We start from the raw sequence: 20,756 nt of genomic DNA, 5'->3' as shown, positions 1-20,756 counted from the left end.
CCTGCAAATACTTCCATCATACTTCAACAGCAAGTAAAATCACCAGTATACTCAAAAGGTTCTCAAAGCTAAATTACTTGACTGTTTTTTTACTTTATATACAACTGTTTTAAAAGATACTGAACATATAAGGACTATTCTGCAAGCACACAATTACACTTCACTGTAACATGCACCATTGAATGGGAAGAACACAGTCTTGTTAGCAAACACTTGGAAGAAATCATCCCCTTCTGCATTATTTAATTCCTACCCTTGATGTTTTCCTCTCTGACTGTATTAATTTTCAGAGTTACAGGCTGCTCATTTTTTTCTTTTATGGCAGCAGTCGTCACAACACACAGAACAATTTCTAGAATCATGAAGCAGGTTTATTTTGCTAGAGGGAACAAAGTGACGATACGTGTTCCAAAACATGTCAAAGGTACGTGAGTAAGAAAGGTGTGGTCTGCTTCAGCTAGTTACAACATTTAGACTTTCCAAGCCAAGGCAGCTGCAATGCTAGTGGCACAACCAGCATTCCTACTTTTTGAAAAGTGCTTAGCTCTGCCAGGCTATAATGTGGTGTGCAGAATTGCCATCCTGTTTAATGTTTAACTCCAACTTTTCTCAGATGTCCACATCTAGAAATATTTAATAATCCACAGCTTATTTTACTCCAAATAATATCTGCATAACAAATCTCCAGTAATTAAACTATACAAGAAACATAAAGGACAGAAATGTAATTACTGACACTAAAATGACACTAAAAATATCACACAGTTACACTGAAAAACATTGAATATTTTATACAGACGCATAATGGGTCTCCAGAGGAAATGTTCACCCACTTGAGTACACAACCTATAACCAAGCATTTAATTTTCTTAAGGGCTGCTGCTGCCATGATTCCACAGAAGTATCTACTATAAACTAACTAGAAAAATAAAATCACTTTGAAATTCAATATAAAACTGCAATTGGTTTATGCCTTTCAGAAAAGCAAATCATACAGTTAAGCACTGAACACCACTAAAGTTAAGAGCTGAGAATACCCACAACTTGAAGACTTAGAACCTGAACTTTATAAGCAAGTGTCTGCTATTCATCCCTTAGTTATTTCACATAAAACTACAGAGTACAGTAGGGTGGGTCATATTAACTGAAAGCCCAGAGGCATTTTGTAGGTCAAATGGAACCAGAGCTCTACTTAAAGAAAAAATGAGAGAAAAAAAATTAAGAGTTCAACCAGCTGACCTTATCTTTAAAATCACAGAGAAATCACTTTAGACCTTCATGACTTCAGCAGTCGAGTTCTCAGCATTGTGTGCATGGCGATAGCATTCACAATGCACCTTAACAAAGCAAATTACAGCTTTCTTACTCTTTTTATTTAATGTTTAAGTATTAAAAAGTCATGACACAAACCTGGGTCCACGTGTCTAGAGCTTCTTCTAATTCCATTTGTTCGCTTCTGCAGAGCAAAAATAAGAATCAAGGATATGAATAAACATGTTTTCATGGAGGCTCACTGCAATCCTTTCATTACCACAATCTACCAGGCAAAGCTTGTTTTCTTAAGTTATTTCCCCCAACCACCAACACGATTATCTTTATCTCGTAGAAAGATCACACTTTGAAAAATATTCTTAGTAATGTTGATGGCTTTTTCATATATCCCATTTTTTCTGACACTAGGTTGAAAGAGTCTGACTCCATAGAAGGTTTGTTCATACATCAACATTTTTTGATACTGAGAACCAATTATTTTTTAACCATTTTTGAATAGGATAGGGGGAAAACATGCAGTCTGGCATTATCTGCCCCAGATAACATCCACCAACACAAAAGTCAAAGCCACTTGCGTTACTTTAATACAATAGAAAATTTCACTATTTCTACTTTACACTGAAGCTAATACAATTCCCTATGGAATGCTTAATTTCCTTATTTTCTGGGCAAATATTTAAATATATTTAGCAACTTGTCTGTCTCTGAAAAATTGGAGGAACCAGAGCTGTGTGAAATCAGAAACTCTCTGACAAGACTCAGATTATTTCCATTAATTTTCTATATTTTATACACTAAGACACTTACTATGGATCCCTGGAAATTTCAATGTGCAATAATGCGTATCTGCAAACTACTCATCTGCTTTTGCAAACTTGTTTTATCTGCTAACTTGCATGATGATTCATGCATTTATTTATTTTTTAATCAAACCAAGCAGAGAAAGGCATGTTGCATAACAAAGGGAACAATTAGGTTGCTCTGATTTACTCGCCGTTGATATAAACTGATGCAGGACACACACCAAGGCAAGCCAGAAAGCAGTAACCTGAGGCATAACCCAATTACCAAGCCCTGTAGCACGCAAGTAAAATCAAAAGCTTGGTTTGAAAATAGCTTTCAAACTCTCAAGTCTTGGACATATTCTCTCTGTACCCCACAAGTCTAATTAAATAAAGGACACAAGTTTTGCTTTATTTGTACTGGATAGAATAAAAACTTAAAGCTGATGTCACAATGACAATAATAGTACTGAATAAAAGTAAAATGCTCAGTTATATCCTATATTGTTTTTTACAGATAGAAGCCATGTTACTGATCCAGATTGATGCAGAACCACAGATTTGCACAGGGGAAAGGGGCAGGACTCGGTAAAGTACAAAGGGAGACAGAAATGCTTAATTGAAATAAAAATAAGAGGGACAGTGACAACTCAAGTCATATACACCAATGGACTGGCTGGAAAATGGTTTTAAGGAAATTAAATTACCAGTAGATTATTTACTGGTGTAAAACCTAAATCCATGTTTTCCAAAATGACAGTTCCTCATCCATGCTTAAGTTTTCTGCTGCACTGAGAGAATTAAAAGCAGGTACTTAAATATGAGTCTTGGTAAAAATTAATGTAATCCTGATGTTTTGGATCAACTCAATAGGCAATAGCAAATCAACAGCTCCAGAAAGGAGGCCTTGATTTTCCTAACAAAAAAAAAACAGTATACCTATTTTTTTATCCAGACACAGTATGGTCACCACAGTTAGCTTTAGGAAGCCTGGCAACCTTGTCCACTAAACCCAGTAGATGATCTGCTCACAACTATCCAGCCACGCCTGCCAGCTGCAGGAATGGAAAGGCATCAGGCAAATGGACCACACTGTGATTCCCAAAGTTTAGAGTGCCCTTACTCAGCACATCTGTCAAGGCAGAGACATGACAGACTGGGCAGCACCTGGTCAGAGGCATGGCTGAGGATGCAGTGAGGAAAGCAGGCAGGAGCTGGGCACAGGCAGGGGCAGGGGCTGGGCACAGGCAGCGCACCCCTCTCTCCTCTGTCACAGGAGGAGCTCAGCTGGGGCCCAGAGGCCAGGAGCTCAGCAGAGGGTGCAGAGCTGCCTTCACCCAGCCTCACTGCTGTCTGGGGTTACAGTGACACCCAAACAGCTCAAACATCAGAGAGCACAGCCATGGTCAGCCCTGCACACAGCTACCCTGCACCAGCCATGTCAGCAATAACATCCTCCCATTACCCCTATCAGCAACAGCCTCAAACACAGCCATGCTATGGAGAGCAGCAACATTTATACTCACATGCTGCTCATAACTGGCATGTCATTTAAGCAATTACCATAAACTTCTGATCTAAAATACATGCTAGAAACTATTATGCTCTAGGTCTGAAGTGCTGCCTCCCTTTTGTCAGACGAGACAGACAAAACCCAGCTGTTGTGCCCTCCTGTACAACAGTGAAGAGGTCCCAGGAGCTGGCCAAAAAATCACCAGGGTGGCCTGCAGCCTTCCTAGGCTGACAGCAAACTACGCTATGTGCACCACAGCAGCTTCTCTGTCCAGGTCCCATTCTAACATTCTCTCCAGATTACATAAACTCCATACCACAGGATACCTCTGCAAAGAGTCTTTTCACATGAAGAGGCAAACACTGCCCTGCCAATCCTTCATCACCCCACAGGTCTCTGGCATAGCAGAGGGAAAAAAAAATAATACTTTTAACTCTACAGCCAGATTTTGTCTAGGAACAGTAAGGATCTAACCACCAATTATGAAGCAATGTATGTTTTCTTACCTGTGGCTTAAAAAAGCATCTCCACCCCTTTCTCAATGCTCTCACCACTGTCATTTTGCTGCAAGTTTAATTCGCATTTGGAGCAAAAAATTCATATTTAATCATGAATGCCTTGTTGCTTAGACAACTTTTCCAGCACTCTAAATAAATCTGTTTGCAAACCCAGAAGAAAAACATGCCTTCTCCATCAGCATGTACACAGAGTAATAAGGAGCTCTTATGTCACCAACAAAACAAACATCACATACAAAAGAAAACAAATCCTTACCTCATGTTTCACGTTTCCATGTTCTGAAACATAAGTAAAAATTGGCATTATTGTTGATTGCAAATTGTGCACCTTTTACAGAGCAATCTCAGCCTGTGCTGTGTGGTGTAACAGAAAACCCTGCTGCCTCCTTTTGCCACCTGATCCGTGCAGCCGCCCAGAGCCCGGGCGCGCCGGGTGCTGTTGTGCAAACGCCGCCGCGCTCCCAGCGCTCATTGGCCCCGCCAGGCTGCGCCCATGGCCGGGCTGGCTCTGGCTGCAGGGCACCTGCACGCTCCAGCAGCGGCACGGCAGGCTGGGACACCACACCTGACAAACCCTGAGAGCACTGCAAAAATGCTGCAGAAATACTGGCTCGTTGGGAACTCAAAGCTACAGTTCATTGCAAGTCGAGTTCACACCTTTTTTTCTCTGTCTTTTCACAGTCTGACAAAGTGTATCAAGGGTAAACGTGTACTTTAGCTTCAAAGTGTTCTATGTCCCATGTTCAATTCACCATTACATCAGTATACCAGAGACTGGCACCACTGCTGCTTTATTTGCTTTTACCATAAATTTTATGGTGCTACTTAAAAATTAGGGAAAAAATCCTGTGGGACATCAGAAAGACTGAATAAAGCCAGTAACACTTCAGCACATACACACCACCACACATCACAAAAGGCACAAAAGAAGGTATCTTTTCTACGTGTCTTTTGAACATCTCATCTGACAGCAGGTATTTGGGTGCACTGTCGATTTTGGGTCGGTGCCTTACCGAAGCACGCACAGCTGTATTTGCCTATGTCTGCCTCTGCACACGCTGCTGAGGCCCAGCACAAGCTGCGCGTGCCTGGTCTCTGCGCACTTCAGGACGCTGGAAAACTTTTACTGCGCTGACTTCTGAACAGGAAGGCATACCCACAGTAAAACAAATAATGAACTTTAACTTTTGTTCCACAAAGAAAGGTTCCATCAGGCAGCGGAGTGTGGGAAAGCAGAAGGCCTGGCGTGCCGGGGCCAAGCCCGCGGCTGCGCGCCGGGCGGGCACGGCCCCGCAGCGCTGGCACCGCTGCGCTCACGTACGCCCGCGGTGCCGCGCCAGCACAGCCACGGAGAGCACTGCTGGGCCTGACACCTTTCCAGAAGGATTCGTTTGCATTTCTAGAGTGAGCCAAGACAAGAAACATAAGCCCGCCCAAAGGAGGCGATGCAGGTAGTCTGTTGAGTTTTTCTAAGCAGCCTGAGGGAATTGGTTGCCCCAGTGCTGCTGAAATTCAATAAAATTTTGGTATTTTACAATCTGATATGCCCTTCAGCATTTCTGCTAAAATCTGAGTAAAATCTCCTCTTTTGAATGTTTGATCTCAGCATTATGAATTACTCAAAATTAAGTTATATAGGTAAGTAGTTGCAAAAGAGGCCAAAATTTCTAATCCAGACTTAGGGGTTTTCTTTCTTTTCTATATTCTAAAGACTTACATCTATTTCAGCAGGTCATTTATAAAAAGTTGAAATGGAAATGTTGTTCTATCCTCCAATGGGAATGAATGGATCTGATTTTCAAACATTGCTGTTGAATATTATTTTTACCTCTAGAAAATATCCCAAATCCAACTTGATGAATGAGTTCCATCTGGTGATCACAGCATCCCAGAGGTTTTTATAATAAATAATTAGGAAATTCAGTGATTAACTTCCAATAACTGAATAAGTGGGTTCAATAAATCATAAGATAGCAAATACTTCTGATCATTCATGTAAAATAAATTTCATTAAAAGGGAAGTGAGGGATTTGGATTAAAAAGAAAACCAACACTGATGGACCAAAAGGCCATTTGTGGCTTCACTGTTAACACTTCAGGAATAGAAAACAATATCCAGTATCTGTATTTTCACCTAAAAGCGTATTCAAAAAATTAAGACTTGTTATTTCATTACAGTTTAAATATGCCTGTAATTCAGAATATCCTGTATTGAAATATTTGTATCATGTCCTCATGAAATACCTGTTTTCCAAACATTACACAGGTACATGACCAAGAAAACCTTTATTTCTATTTTTATGGGTGAAAAAAAAAGTAGTGCCTAAGGATATCTACCAGCAGATATTTTACACACAACAACTCTAATTCAAGTTTCTGCTCAGCACCAGAGTGCCAATGAAATCATCAAGTGAGTTCTCAGTTCTGACAGCCACTTAATTAATGCCATAGTTCAGCACAATTTTGGGGTTTTTCTTGTTTATTCACTGAGGCCACATTACCACTGGGTCACATTTTGATAATTATATTTTACTACAGAAGCAAGAGGAGCAGCAGCTGGTCTCAGTAAGTGAGGGAACAGAGCTCAGAAAATGGGAGTAAGCTGCTCTTCAGGGATGCAATAGAGCAGCTGGATCTACATGCTAACTAAATGGAGTGCAAATAAAAAGTATATGAAATAAACTACTCACCTTTCTATTTTAAAACAAAACTCAAAATATTTAAAATGCAGGAACTATGAATTAAGTCCCTTGGAAGAAGCTGTGGGACTACGTGTTCCTTTCCAGTCATTCAGCCAGTCATTACTCAATCAGAACAAAATTAGAAACGGGACCCAGATGTACCACACTGCAGGACCCTAAAAAATATCAAGCGCCCTAACTGGCTTTTGTTCAGGTTGAGCAAGAATCATTAGTTAAGCAATACAGCTCAACCTCTGTTGCAGTTTTTAAAAAAGTGGTATAACTCCAATGAACTTCATGAGATTTGAGCATTTACTCGTCAAATCAGTTGACACTAGAGGTTTGGAGGGGAGCCAGCAACTTTGAAGCTATTGATTAAGTCAGCAAAAACGTAAATAGTGAAGGTGCTGGTTTCTTTTGAGATGTCAAGAGCACAGGCTTTTCATGAATAATCTCTAACATGCTGTAGCAAGCAATTAGGACATGAACAGCATGGACTGTATCATTGGGCATGCACGTTACTGTATGAGAGCAATTCTAAACTTAACCCAATCGTATGACAACATTGTTTTGTTCATCCCACAGTTGAAAAAACTTTTCCTTTGAAAGAAATATAGTACATTTTCAAATTAAATTAGTCAAATGAGAAAGAAATTGTGCATAAATTAAGATTTACTATAAAAATGACCAGCTAATATTTTTCTAATCTATTTATGACCTGATGAGACACGCCTTTAACATTCCCTGGGAAAAGCAATATAAAGAAGAAAATTCTGTGGGTTTGGCACTATATTTAAAGTATTCAAAAAAATTCAGATTCTAGAATCATTGGAGGTTTCTCTAACTGAAATATTCAATAGTCAGTAGAACCAGCAAGCATTTGCCTGAGAATACTTAATTCAACATAATTTGATGGACTTGGAAAAATTGCAGTCTAGAAATAAAAATGAATTGTTAATTCTGCTGGTTTAGACCAGGAAACAGACTGGAGTTCTTCAGTATGTTCTGGGCAGGGTGATACTGTTCTATCAATTCTATGAAGCCTCTGACGAAATTGCAAGGAACACAGAATAGACTGTACAATAGAAGTGGGAACAATAAGGGATACAGCTTCTCCCTTTGGCTACTAAAGGTGTGTCTTACTCATTCTTGCTTACCCAAGGACCCAGTCTTAAGCATTCCCAGACACAAACCCTTCCAGCCAGTGGGAGAGCATCACCAGTGAGTGAAATTGCTCTGTACCATGAAATAAGACACAGGAATGCAGTTGAAAAGCCAGAAGATGTAACAAGGAAGCACAGAAAAGAACACCATGTATGTCTTTATAAATGGCCAGTGACAGAAATATGTCCAGCCATTTTCTAATCCTTGTGTTTAAGGATTTCATAAAGTCTGTTTAAGACTAAAAGGAGTTCATCAGAACATTAGCAAGTATTCCAAATAACAGAAAAATTAATTGATAGGGCAGAAAAGTAAAATATGTGAAAACGTAGAGGGCTATTTGAGGATGTAAAGGACAGCATTTTAGGGGGAAAAAAACCCTGTTAAATCAATAATGAAAGAAACAAGCACAGAAGACTTCAAGCAGCACTGCTAATTTAAAGCAGCAAGGGCAGGAACAGCAACCAAGAAAACCCTAGGGCTAAATGCAAACATTTTGTTCTATTTATTAATTCAACTGATTAACTCTGCATCTTTCATCACTAGAATTTCTACAATCTGCTGAACTGGCCTTCTTTGAAGCAAAACATCTGAAGAACTGGCATATGTTTGTGTATAAGGCATAGCATGAGAACACAGCAATATATCTTCAGATTTTGTCAGTGTTTCTCTCATAAGTGTATCATCTAAATCTGACACTTAATAATTTTGTCATTCAAAAAGTTTCATCTATCTTTGGATGTGTGTCTTTTGAATTTTCACAAAATGTGACTTGGAATGAAATTTAAAAAGATTTAATCCACTCAGGAAAGTTCTAAGCATCATTTCAGAAAGGCTGGCAAAAACATCTGCTCATGGTCTATAAAAGAAACAGAATCTTAAACTTTACAAAACCAGAAAATGCTGAGGAAAATTCAAATGTCTTTGAGAAACCTAGTGGCATATTCCCACTGCAGTGCTTTGAACTCTGATCACCTTTTTTCAAATAAGCCTCTAGAAGTACAAGAGGTCTGTAGAACAGAAATGAAAATTATTTGAAACATAGAAAAAATTACACTTACAAAAAGATAACTAAAAAAATGAAACTGTTCCATTTAGAGAATATACTATTAAGGAGTCAAAATAATTTATCATAGAGAAGAAGTCAGTCAGGACTTCTCACAAAAGCCCAAAGTCACATGTTCACAGAGAACTCACTGTTCTAACACTGAATTGCAGTGGGACATTTCCAAATAGGGAAATGCAAAAGCATTATTAAGATGCAAAAACTCTTCAAACACCAAAAAAGAAAGGAAGAAAGTTTAACAGGCTCAAGCACAGAGCATCATTCTTGGACACTGTCTACCACACAGGGGATTTGCACTTTGCAAAGTGATGTATCTGGAATGGCATTGGCAGAATGGCAGAACACCAGATTAAACAGAAAATACATATATCTACACATATATATTCCATGTCTGTGGCTATAATTAATACCACATGGCTGGGGAACAATAATGTCCAGTTTCCCAAAAGGATGATTCAGTTTCACGTACATTATACTTTGTGAAAAAGGCTGTAATAGCCCCCTAGCAAAAAATGTGGGGAGAAAAAAACCAAACCAACCCACTAAAAATAGCAATACAGTAAGTGTTCCAGGCATTATGCTGCTGTACAAGCCTTTGCACATTTCCCACAGGAGCAGCAAATGACACTGCTAAAAAATATTATATTTATCATAAATTAATTTCTCTAAATATTTCAAAAGAAAAGTATTGAAAATTAAAAGCATGTTAGATTGTTGTGCCCACAGAGCATACTTCTTCCACAAAGTGCAGTGAAGATGTTGAATTTTACATTATCTCTTTTTGTCTGTATGGCTTTAATAACATTTCATAGCTTAGCAGGCATGAAAGATATTTTATGGGAGACCGTATTTCTCAGGATAGCTCTGGAACAGTTAAAGGACAGCTCCAAAAAAAAAATTCAAGTTTCACTAATCAATATTTTAGTGTTTTAATTGTCTCATCCCTTTCAGGCCCACACAGGGAAGCAGGTACTTGTAAAGCTCCTCAAACCTTTCCTTGGACTGTGCACATTATGAATGGCCAGCACTGCTCAGTCCACGCTTATTTCTTTAAAAAGGCAAATAAAGAGTAAAAGAGGAAAGCAGTAGAGAAAAACCTGAGAATTTCCTTTCATACTCATTGGCCAAAGTGCCTTTATCAGGCAGAGGGATGACACATTTTCAGCTAGGTAAGCAAAATCCCTTGTCCTTTCCATGCTCATTGTTGGATAAAGCACAGGGAAGTACGGCAAGAACTGCAGTGTAGAGCTGGATTTTGCAGTCATGATCACAGAGCAGACTGTAAGGAAAGACACAGCTCAGCACCTCCTGTCCTGCCTCAGCAGCAGGTAGGAGATACACAACTCTCCTGTCTTGTATGAGAGCTGCAGCAATCAGTCTTTGCATAGAATTAAAAACAGACTGAGAAGAGAAAGTGAAGCTTGAAGAGAGGACAGAGGGCTGAACACCTGCACGTAACCAAAACACGTTAACACAATAAAGGATCTTAGCAATCCAGTTGCTTGCAATTTCAGTACAGTATAATTCTACAAACATCAGTAAGATGATTTAAAGTAAAATCCAAAACACCATTCTGCTTCTTTGAATTTTTAAAATTATAATTTATTCAATTTCAAAAGAAGGAGGAATGTGATTTGTTGTTACTGTTATTTTGTTCTCTCTAGAAGCCTACAGCATTGCTTAAGTATGCAGGAAAATTAAAAGAAATCAGACCTTTTGTTATCTAGGCATTTATGGTCATTCTTACTGATGCATGTTGCACCATATGTGTCCACAGATATTTACAGAGGAACAGAAAGACAAGCTTCTGCCTCCTGGGGTGCCAGCTATCCAATTAAAATAAAAACTACAGAAGTGATTAAAAGAAAAGGAGCAAGACAAAAAAAAAATACAAGTAGGGGTGGTTTGTACCACAGAAGACAGTTCTTTTAGAAAGAACAATATGTGTTTGTTTTTCCATTCTATTAAATTCAAGTAATTGCTTTAAAACATTCAATTTTAAAGATAATTTTAAATATTTATTTTCCTTAGAATATCTGCAGGAGGTTCTGTGAAAAGTCTGTGTTCCAAAAAGGGTTTCAGTCACAAATACTGTGATTGCTTGTATGGTTTCTAGATCTACAAAGGATTATTTGTAAAGAGCTCAAACTTGAAGTATAGCATGGAAGATTTCCAACAAAGAAAAGCAGCTGAGAAAAAAAAGTTTACTGACTGCAGCAAAAGTCAGTGCCTGCCATCCTGTTGATTTCATGGAAGACTGAGGACAGGTAATTTGCACAGAGAGCCAAAAGCCAAGTAGAAATCAGAAGTAATGCACACAGGGGTAAAGACAGAAACCAGCTTATACAATGTTAAAAGGAACAACAAGCCAGAGTCAAAATTTGGAAACAGCAGCTTAGTAAAGAGCAGTGCATGAAGTCATCACGTAATTCAAAAGTGGGAGAGAGAACATCTCTGCAACAGCATGCTACAAAGATTGTAGATACAAATGTCAAAAAGAAAATAACCCAAGGGAAGAGGTTGCAGTAGCTTATGTGAAATATGTGAGACATTAGCAACTTCACAAATGATTATAAAATAATTCTGAAAAGGAATGCAAAGATTTTAAAGATGTGAGAATGATACATGCCTAGAAACTTCCCCAACATATAAAACTCCAATTTGCAGAAATCATTATGTGCTCCCAATGGCTTTTCTTTTTTAAACACAATGGCAATTCAAAATAATCTCTAGAAAAAAGAACATTTGAGACGCTGGACAGAGGGAAGAGTCAAAAATGGCACTAGGATTATATGACTGTGGCAAGAGTGTAACAAACTCACTGCCACCAACAGAGTAGGTACAAGGAAGGCAAGGGTGGCCAGTGATGGGGGCTAGCACTGAGCATTATCAGTGGGAGATCCAGAAGATGTCAGAAAGAGATTTACAGGTATAACACTGAGCAGAATGGGAAGATGACAAATTTTTGGAGTTATTTGTGGAAGGCCAAATGGTAGCTGAAATCAAAAGATTCCTTAAGGCCCCAAGGAGCGGAACAACAGGGGAAGTGCAAAGTGACAGTGGCCAGAGAAGAAATTCACAGAGCAATTGATTAAAAGAAGAAAAAAACATGGTTCTTAGGTGTGGGAAGTAGAGAGCCATCAATCACCTTTTTGTGAATATTGTGAGTGGACAGAAACCATGGAAACCAAATAGATGAAAGAGGAAGCTGAGGCAACACAAACAGCTTTAGGAACTGAGAGGAAAATACAAAAATTGACATAAAGGGAGAAGCACAAGGATGATAGATGATGTGCTGTACTATAGGGGTTATATATAAGCAGGCCACAACTGAAACAAGAGCAATTCCTTGTTGTATACGACATTGAGGAAGAAATTTGGTTTGACCTGTAACAGTTCTCTCCTGCTTTGGAACATTTCAATTTAGTAGCAATAAAAATCCCTATGAATCCTAAATGCAATTCTAATTGTGCTTATAAATGGTAGCTTTACAAGTATGCATGTTACAATAAACACAAATTAGATGTAAATTAAACCTTAATTATATCTAGCAAGTTTTATGTCCTAATTAAAAATGGTATTCTAACAATTAAAATGACTTACCACCTAAATTAGCCCTGCCACAATTGTCTAGTCTTCCTAAACATTCTTTGTGTGCTCCAGCTCCACACTTAGAACATAAATAGCCTTGATAAAATGTTCCCCTGTAAAATAAAATTAGGTAGTGATACATTAGAGGTGACAAATTCCACACATAAAGGACATAAGAAACATGGCAAAAGGTATTAGAAATCATTTGTTGTTCTGCATAATGATAGTCCTTAAAGGCTTGGAAAAAAGTGACAACTGAGAAACAAGCAGCTCATCTGCTTTCTGTCACTACTAGCCATTTAAAAATCACAACCAGGCAGTTCTTTCAGACTACTAGTAGAATAATAGCCTCTATTTCATTGCAATCCAAAGCTACTTCAGAACAGTACACTTGAAATTGTACCATAATACATCTATCCTACTACAGTTCTACACTTCACTTCATCTCAGAGGGAATTTGCCTACGCAGCATGAAGAACAGGATCCAGTTCAAGAGAGCTGTAAGCTTGAATGTATATTTAAGCATTAAGTAGTTTTTAGCTGTATGGCAAATATTCTTTACTTTATATTCTTTACTTTATATTTGTTCAGTTTTTAAAAAAACATATATCATGGACACTTCAGGTAATATTTGGAGCTGCTACTTCCTCTAAATGTCTCTGTACCACAGGGTGGCACTTGGGAATACCCAGCTGGTGGCCCATGGAGAACCCAGGCAGCATCCTGGGGGCTGTATCCTGAATGCACAACAGCTGCTGCTCAGCATCAGCACTTGGTACAGACCTAGTAACTCAACTACATTGCTCCAAAGTCAGGAATTAGCCTGACTTTTAAGTTTAGAAGGCTTGCACCACTGTTCAAAGTATTGCATTGAGGGGAAAAAACTAAAAAAAAAAAAAAAAAATCTCTGAAAATACAGGTCAGTCTGACTAGTCAGGAAAAGTATTGCTAAAGGAAGAAAAAATGTATGACAAGGAGGAACATTCCTGAAGTTCATTTATTCCATGCCTGGACTTAACAAAGGCACAACCCACACTCAAACACCCTTGCTAAAATGCATTCATTTAGGCTTCATTTTTCAGAATAACAATAGGCAACATAGAATCATAGAAGGGTTTGGGTTGAAAGGGACCTTAAAGATTATCCAAACTCTCTGCCATGGATAGGGACACCTTTCCCTAGACCAGGATGATGCTCAAAGCCCCATCCAGCCTGACCTTACAGGTGCAGAAACGGGGGAGACCACCATCCAGAAAAACCTTTACAATACCTCAGAAGCATCTGACAGACTTTGCAAGATGTCACCCGACTGAAGGTGTGCATTTTGAACTCATGAAAGCTTGTATCTGCATAGTCTGGCCGGATGTTTGACCTAAAAACAAAATTTGGAAATTTGCATTAAATGAAATCGAGAACATGAGGCAACATTCACAGCAGGAAATCTTAATCCACAAACCACTAGTTAAGTAAAACTTTAATGTTTTTCACTGACAACAACCAGAAGCATGGACTTTACCAAACACCTTGAAATGAAATCTGGATTATGGTATTATGCAGACTTTTTAAATATACACTATAACTACCTTAGCTGTCACAATAAATAGAAAATTAAACATCTGGTTTTTATTCTTGTTTGAGTAACTAGGAGATCATTCTCAACAATATTTTAGTATGTCAATGCACAAGGAAAAGCAGCTCACAGCCTGAGAAGCGCCATATTTGAAAACATTAGCAGCAAATTTAGGACAGTTAGGTCATAACTCTGCAGCAAGATACCGGATAACCTGAGTGCTTTCAAAACAATTTGAAAATATTCACCAGGATTTGGTTAGCCTTGTGTTGCACAGTGCCCACAGCTGTAGATGCACACGGTAAATTAAACAAAATAAAAGATCACTATTCACACTGCCGAGATACCAACACACTGCTAGCTGACTTATTTCCAAAGATCAGATTTATGTACAAAGCACTGGTCCACTACTGTACTTGGGTTTTGTTTACCTTCCCTACTGATCCCTTTTAAAAGTAGGAGTATAATTTTAATGTAAACCATCCATCATTTGTTGTACCAGTGACTATTTTCAGATTTAAATTTTATTAAGTAATCTATTCATTTTTTTCTGTCATCTGACCCATTTCTGAGACTGAATGGAAGAATAGGCATTTTCAATTAATTTTTTTTTAATTTAATAATATCCCCAAACTAGCTTAACACTGTCAAAATCAGTAATGCTGAAATGCTAGGTACATAACTTAATATTGATCAAGACTGTATCAGTCAAGAAAAAAATATAGTACAGGTTAATTAATTTTTTTTACTATTATTTACATTAGAATGTTTAGGACTCCATAAATTTCTGGTATTTTTCTATCAAAAACATAGCAAGGCATGATGCATAGGAATTCAAATAGGAAAAAATAATGAGGGCAGGAATGCAAGAATCTACAGTACTCAAAGGAGAAACCAGAACCTTTTTCCAACATAGAAAATTTCATATTCTTCCATTAAAGTTGGAGATACTTTTGAGTTTCATTCTTATGTATTACAAATAACTTCCAGACTAAAACACAGACCAGCCACAAGCTGCAATGAAACACAGATAACCATGCAAGCATCACTCCCTCCTGGATGGCATTAAAGGGCTTACAAAAAAACATTCAAAGAATCTGTTTAAGTACCCACTGCCAGAAAGGTCCATCTTCAAATCCACCTGCTGAAAATGAACATGCTGAAAATGAAACTGTACTCAAAAAGCAAAAGGAATTTTGCTTCTGTGCTTGAGAATCACCTTACAATCAGTATTGTTTTAACTACCTCACCTGTGTCTCTCTTTCTGCTCAAATATGCAAGATGTCAATTCCACAACTCCTGCTAACTGAAACAGGTGTGCATACTACCCATCCACAGCAGGAAGGTACAGTAGCAGGATAAAATTAATCTCAAAGTAAAGAACTTTTTAAACCAGGAAAGAAAGAATTATTATTTTTTGGCTCTTAACTAGATACAGCCTGTATTTCACGTGTCTGCCAGAGGGCTGCCAAAACTTCTTAGGCTACACTCCAAGCAATCCTGAAAAATCCCTAGAACAAGTTGCAGTACTTCACTCCCAACAAAAGCTCATTTTTATTGACCATTTGGTTCAGACCAGGACATCTTGCAGAACTGTGTTCAAAGTATAAGCCAAAAGTGCAAGACTCATGAGATTGAAAGCATATCAAATTAAACCTAACAACCTGACCATTTTTCAAGAACAAACTAAAGAAAATTTACATTCATTTATTACAACAGAATCAATCTTCAAAAATAATAAGTGGATCAAAAGAAAAAAACATTATAACTTTATATAGACAGTAGTTTAACACATGGACATGACTACAAAACTTTCTTCCATATGTAAAAATTCTCTTTCATTCTTCTCTCAGGCTATATTCCACAAAGATTGAAGTGTGTGAACTCCTCAAAATATACCTCCTATTAACAGAACAAAGATGATACACTGTATTCATTCTTTGTTATATTAAAAGCACTATTTGAAAAGAACAGTGCAAAGTAAGAAATTGTATGCTTACTCTGGAGACAGAGTGCTGTAAAGTGAAGCACAATATGCAAAGATAATTAGTGATACAACAAAACCCAGAAAAATGAAATCAATGTGTGCAGTCTACTGCTAATGTAGAGGTAGAATAAGGAAAGCTCTGTAGAAGAACATTTAGTGCAGTGCTACTGTGGGCAGGAAAACTCTTGCACATTCTGCTACCAGATCAGTAATGCTCCATTATGGCAAACCCAGTTCTGTAGTCCCATCACATCAGACAAGGCCAAGATAGTGCACTAGAGCAGCATATATGGAGCAGCAAGCCTTTAAATGTACAGTCAGAAACTTAATGAATCTAGGGGTTTGGTATTTTCATTTTCAATATATTTCTTTTCCAAAATCAAATAAGACAAAAATAACCCAACTTGATTAATATGTGAAAGTTTACAACTAGAGATTAAGTCTGACTCATCTGACTAAGTACAATTACCCCAAGGACCATAGGAATTTTTTTCCCCACAAAACCTTTCAAACTGAAAATTACATACTATGTTTTGAGTTTTCAAATACAGCAAATAAAGCTGATAATGCAAAATAGTCATGGCATAGCATGCAACTTTTCAAAGCCATGTCCAAACATAAAGAAGCTCTTCTGGTTACAGCACGGAAGTCTTACACTGATACCCTCAGAAGAGAGAGCAGAGATCTCACAACACAGTAAAGGGAACATTTCATCCTTCTCAAATCATCTTTTCTCTTCTACTTCCCAACCAGTAGGCATATTGCAAGACAGAAAAAGCCCCGAGTATTTATGTCAATATTAATTTTGAGCCTAATAGTATTTCCCTCTTTAGAAGAAGGATTTCTTGTTGGAGACCAAAAAAAAAAAAGAAAACCCCAGACGTAATTGTTAGCAAAATTCAAATGTATTGAAGCAATTAGCAACATTTATTTTGGGTCATACATTGGGTTCCTTCACTATCACAATGGGATAGCCAAGGTCTCCTGCAGACTCCTCAGTCTCTCCTACCACAACCACTGCTATTATGAGGTGCCCCAGGCAGCAAAATATTTTTCTATTTCTGCTGTCAAACAATCTTGATGAGTGGCCAGAGCTGAAAAGTCACTCATACACCAGAAATACTTAATCTGAAGTAAATAGTGACACAGAATATGTTCCTCATTTTATTGTAAAACTCTTTTTTTTTTTTTTTTTTTTTTTTTTTTTTTTTTTTACAAGCAACAGCAATGTGGGGAGGGAAAAGTAGTTTCCCTTTGTCTCTTCTACTTTCTCTCCAGGCAGTTTTAACATCCCCACTCCACCAGAGACAAAATGTCAATGTGAATAGGACAATTTTTCCAATTGTCTCCTCAATTCAGCACCAGAAGTTTTATAAGGGACAACCACAAGTGTTGTTTCTTGTACTGTGCTGGAACTCCATAACTAGATTTACTCCAGTCACTACTGCAATGTCCTTGGGCTGCCCCTGAGCCTTCTGAGCAAAGCCTTCTCTTTCCAATTTACTTCCAGAATATTAGTCCCACTGGGACCAATTCACTGCTACACCACCAAGCCAGAGACCTGCAGGTGCGTATCTCACAAGTCTCTGTCACTTGGACATGCAATTCCTGTCTCTGCACGAGCCACGGGAGCCACAGTTCCAGGGGCAGAATGACCATCTTCTTCAGGCAATCCTCCATCTCTGAGCAGTCCCTTTGTCTTTAAAGTTTTGAAAATTCAGTGTAGAAAAGAGTTACCCAGGTATCTTATTCAATTGTCCTTCATATCATCAGCCTTTGGAGCACTCCTCGTGCATATGAAAAAGTCCCAACATTTGCAGTGCCATTTTTTTCTACTGACTTGTTCTTTTCAGAAGAGTAAGTTGATCATAGGCCAATCTCATCCCACCCACATAACGCAACACCTTTATAAATGGTGTCAGGAATTGTCACATTATCAACCGGCCACCACAAGCTTCTGCAGACAAAATCCATTCCAGTAATCATATTTGTCTAGATTAATGGCACAGATGACCACAGAGTAATGATATAGGTAGCCCAAAATTGTCTTGTCAGACATGACATCTAGGTGCTTATTCCTATGCCTGTAGAATAAGGAATAAATTCTCTTGACTATCCTGCCTCAAAATACCAAAAAATAATTGTTCATATGAAAAAAATGAAACAGTTTAAATTACAATTTTCTCACACTAGCAGCTGGGGTAACACATCAAAGACTTAAACTCATGCTTAACCCTCAAAACATAAGCATGTCACAATCAAAAGACAAATACTTAAGTCAAAAAAAAAAAAGAACCTTGGCAATCTTGACATATCCAATTCTCTAAGTCCTATGCCCCATTTTACAAATCTGAACTTTGATTATCTTTGATCTAAAGTGTTGCCAAGGTGTGTATGCAATGAAGTGTGCATCATTAGTATCAAGCTACTTAGATAAGATTTCTTACTGTAATTTCCTTACTTAATCAAAACCATATTCTCATGAGAAGAAATTTAAATCAGAATGTGTCTGAAAAGCAGTAGAATACCACAGGCATTCGGCTCTTTTATAGCAACAATTTAGGGTTTTATCAGCATTCTTACATTCATGTTTGTTTCCTACAAGAAAAACTATACAGAGTACCTTCCACAATAGGTTGGAATAAACAAATAAATTACATCATCTTCAGGGGGGTAGGCACAAATATACTTTCTTTTACTGTCAGTTAAACTTCCTCTACAAAGGTAGGGCTTACAAAATAAAATGCACCAGGAAAACTACTGAACATTCAGCCACAAAACTCAATCCTTTCTACAAAATATGCAAATATTACAGATGTTTCTCAAGAGAATAAATAAATGGCTGAGAGACAGCTTACTACATAGCCCCTTCCTCCTATTTTTCCCAGGTGGAAAAAAATATATTAAAGTCCCATTTATCCCATTAAGTCTTCATTTCCAGAAAGGACATATTTCTAAATCTTGTCAAAATTTAAAAAGTCTTATAGTCTTATTTTATAATTTTTTGTATACTGAGTATATCTTTCCTTGAATGTTTAGCAATTCAGATATTTCAGTATTAGCCTTGGAGACCAAGAACTACTGTCTCACATTTGTCTTGCATGGACATACTATTGAAAGCTTACTGGCTGCCAAATCTAACAGAAATATAATCAAGGGATAAAATGAAATATTACATTTGTTAGATTAATTACATCCTTACAGCAAGTTTAAATATTAAATAGGAAATTAATAAAATGCAAAACTAGAGGGCCTTTACTGAAAAAGAGTGCACAAAAGAGAAAAAGTGGCTTTATGAAAATGCAAAGAGTAGAAGCAAATGGAACATGAAGCCTTTGGCTCCTGGTTAGGAATGTCACTCTTGTAGCACAAAACACGCAACAAGAAGCAATGAGAAGCTATTCAGCAGCAGAGAGCACTGCAAATCTACCATCTTATGGCTTCACCTCCAGCAAGGAGTTAAAGGAAGGAGACTATAGAACACAGCACAAGGGAAAATACTTATTTCTTTTATTACAAATCTATTTACCATTGCATTTAACGCTACCAATTCGAAACTGTAGTTTAAATAACCTGCAGGTCTAATGCTGTCCTCCTCTAGTGGCCAGTTCTCTCTTTCTCACTGTAGTTTGAGGGCCATTTCTTTTAATTGCTTCCCTGGCAGCTTTTCAGTACCAGCTTGACTTCAGCAATTAAGACCTTTACAGATTCCTCCCCTCCCTGGGTCTAGGCCACTGAAAAGGTGTTCCTTAAACCCACAACAAACAATTCAATTAATGTTGAAAAATTGCTGTTCTGGAGTACTTAATTAAAAACTCAACTTCTCTCTCCCAAACTTCAAGTATTTTTAAATTAAATTTGTTTTTCTACTTAAACTGGAAAGGAAATTGTATTACAGGAGAGAAAACAATCCTCTGAAAAAGTTTGATATTCCTCAGATACATACACATGAGAAGCACATCCATGCTTAATCACAGCATGTAGAAGAAAACAAGGAATGAACACTTCACACAAAGAGAAATGCAAAAGTAACCGTTTGCAAACAGATCAAGAAAGTTCCTTTCAAAAGTGAATTGGCTGCAAAACAAGAAGGTATCAGCAAAAGCAGGTGCTGATCCAGAGAACCTTGGGTAGATCACTGCTGTTAAATACAGAGCAAGCAAAGGCCTTGTAAACATTGACTGAATCAAGTCATTCTTAGAGGACTGATGATAAACCTCTCAGGCATCACTTAGGCCCAGAGAAGTTCCTCCAGTCTGCCACAGCTCAGTGGCACTGGCATCTTGGAGAGCAGAGGAACCTTTTCTTCCCCAGCAGCAATCCCACAGCAGTTTTCTGAGTAGTATGAAGCAGCAACAATTTTTTAGGTTGGAAACAGGCTGTGGAGCAGCCATGGGCTCTGCATAACAGTACAGTGAGACAACTGCCCGCCCTTTGGGGATGACAGTTCTCCCCAAAAGGGGAAAAAAAAAACCCATGCTAGAAAGTTCTAATTATTCTTCTTATTTTTGGGTTTGACTTCTTTTCACAGAAATACTATTTAGGTCAGGTCTCAAAGATCATTTTCCCACTTCAGTCTCTTCAAGAAATGCAATCATGTCACAAGAAATTATGC

The 20,756-nt window shown here is 37.9% G+C and overlaps 1 protein-coding gene across 4 annotated transcripts in view; it reads right to left on the bottom strand.

The window, feature by feature from the left end:
* Window positions 1-20,756, bottom strand: part of VAV3 (vav guanine nucleotide exchange factor 3) — a 149,306-nt gene that overhangs the window by 49,462 nt on the left and 79,088 nt on the right. For all 4 annotated transcript variants that reach the window (XM_068199659.1, XM_068199662.1, XM_068199661.1 and 1 more), the window contains 4 exons: window positions 13,855-13,956; window positions 12,597-12,697; window positions 4,342-4,364; window positions 1,411-1,456 (listed from right to left, as the gene is read on the bottom strand). In XM_068199659.1, the coding sequence (XP_068055760.1) occupies window positions 1,411-1,456; window positions 4,342-4,364; window positions 12,597-12,697; window positions 13,855-13,956 (272 nt within the window). The remainder of the gene's footprint in view (window positions 1-1,410; window positions 1,457-4,341; window positions 4,365-12,596; window positions 12,698-13,854; window positions 13,957-20,756) is intronic.

Source organism: Anomalospiza imberbis, chromosome 9 (genome assembly GCF_031753505.1).
Source record: "Anomalospiza imberbis isolate Cuckoo-Finch-1a 21T00152 chromosome 9, ASM3175350v1, whole genome shotgun sequence".
Taxonomy (NCBI): Eukaryota; Metazoa; Chordata; class Aves; order Passeriformes; family Viduidae; genus Anomalospiza; species Anomalospiza imberbis.
Note: the sequence above shows the minus strand (reverse complement) of the source record. Positions and strands in the feature narration are given on the sequence as shown.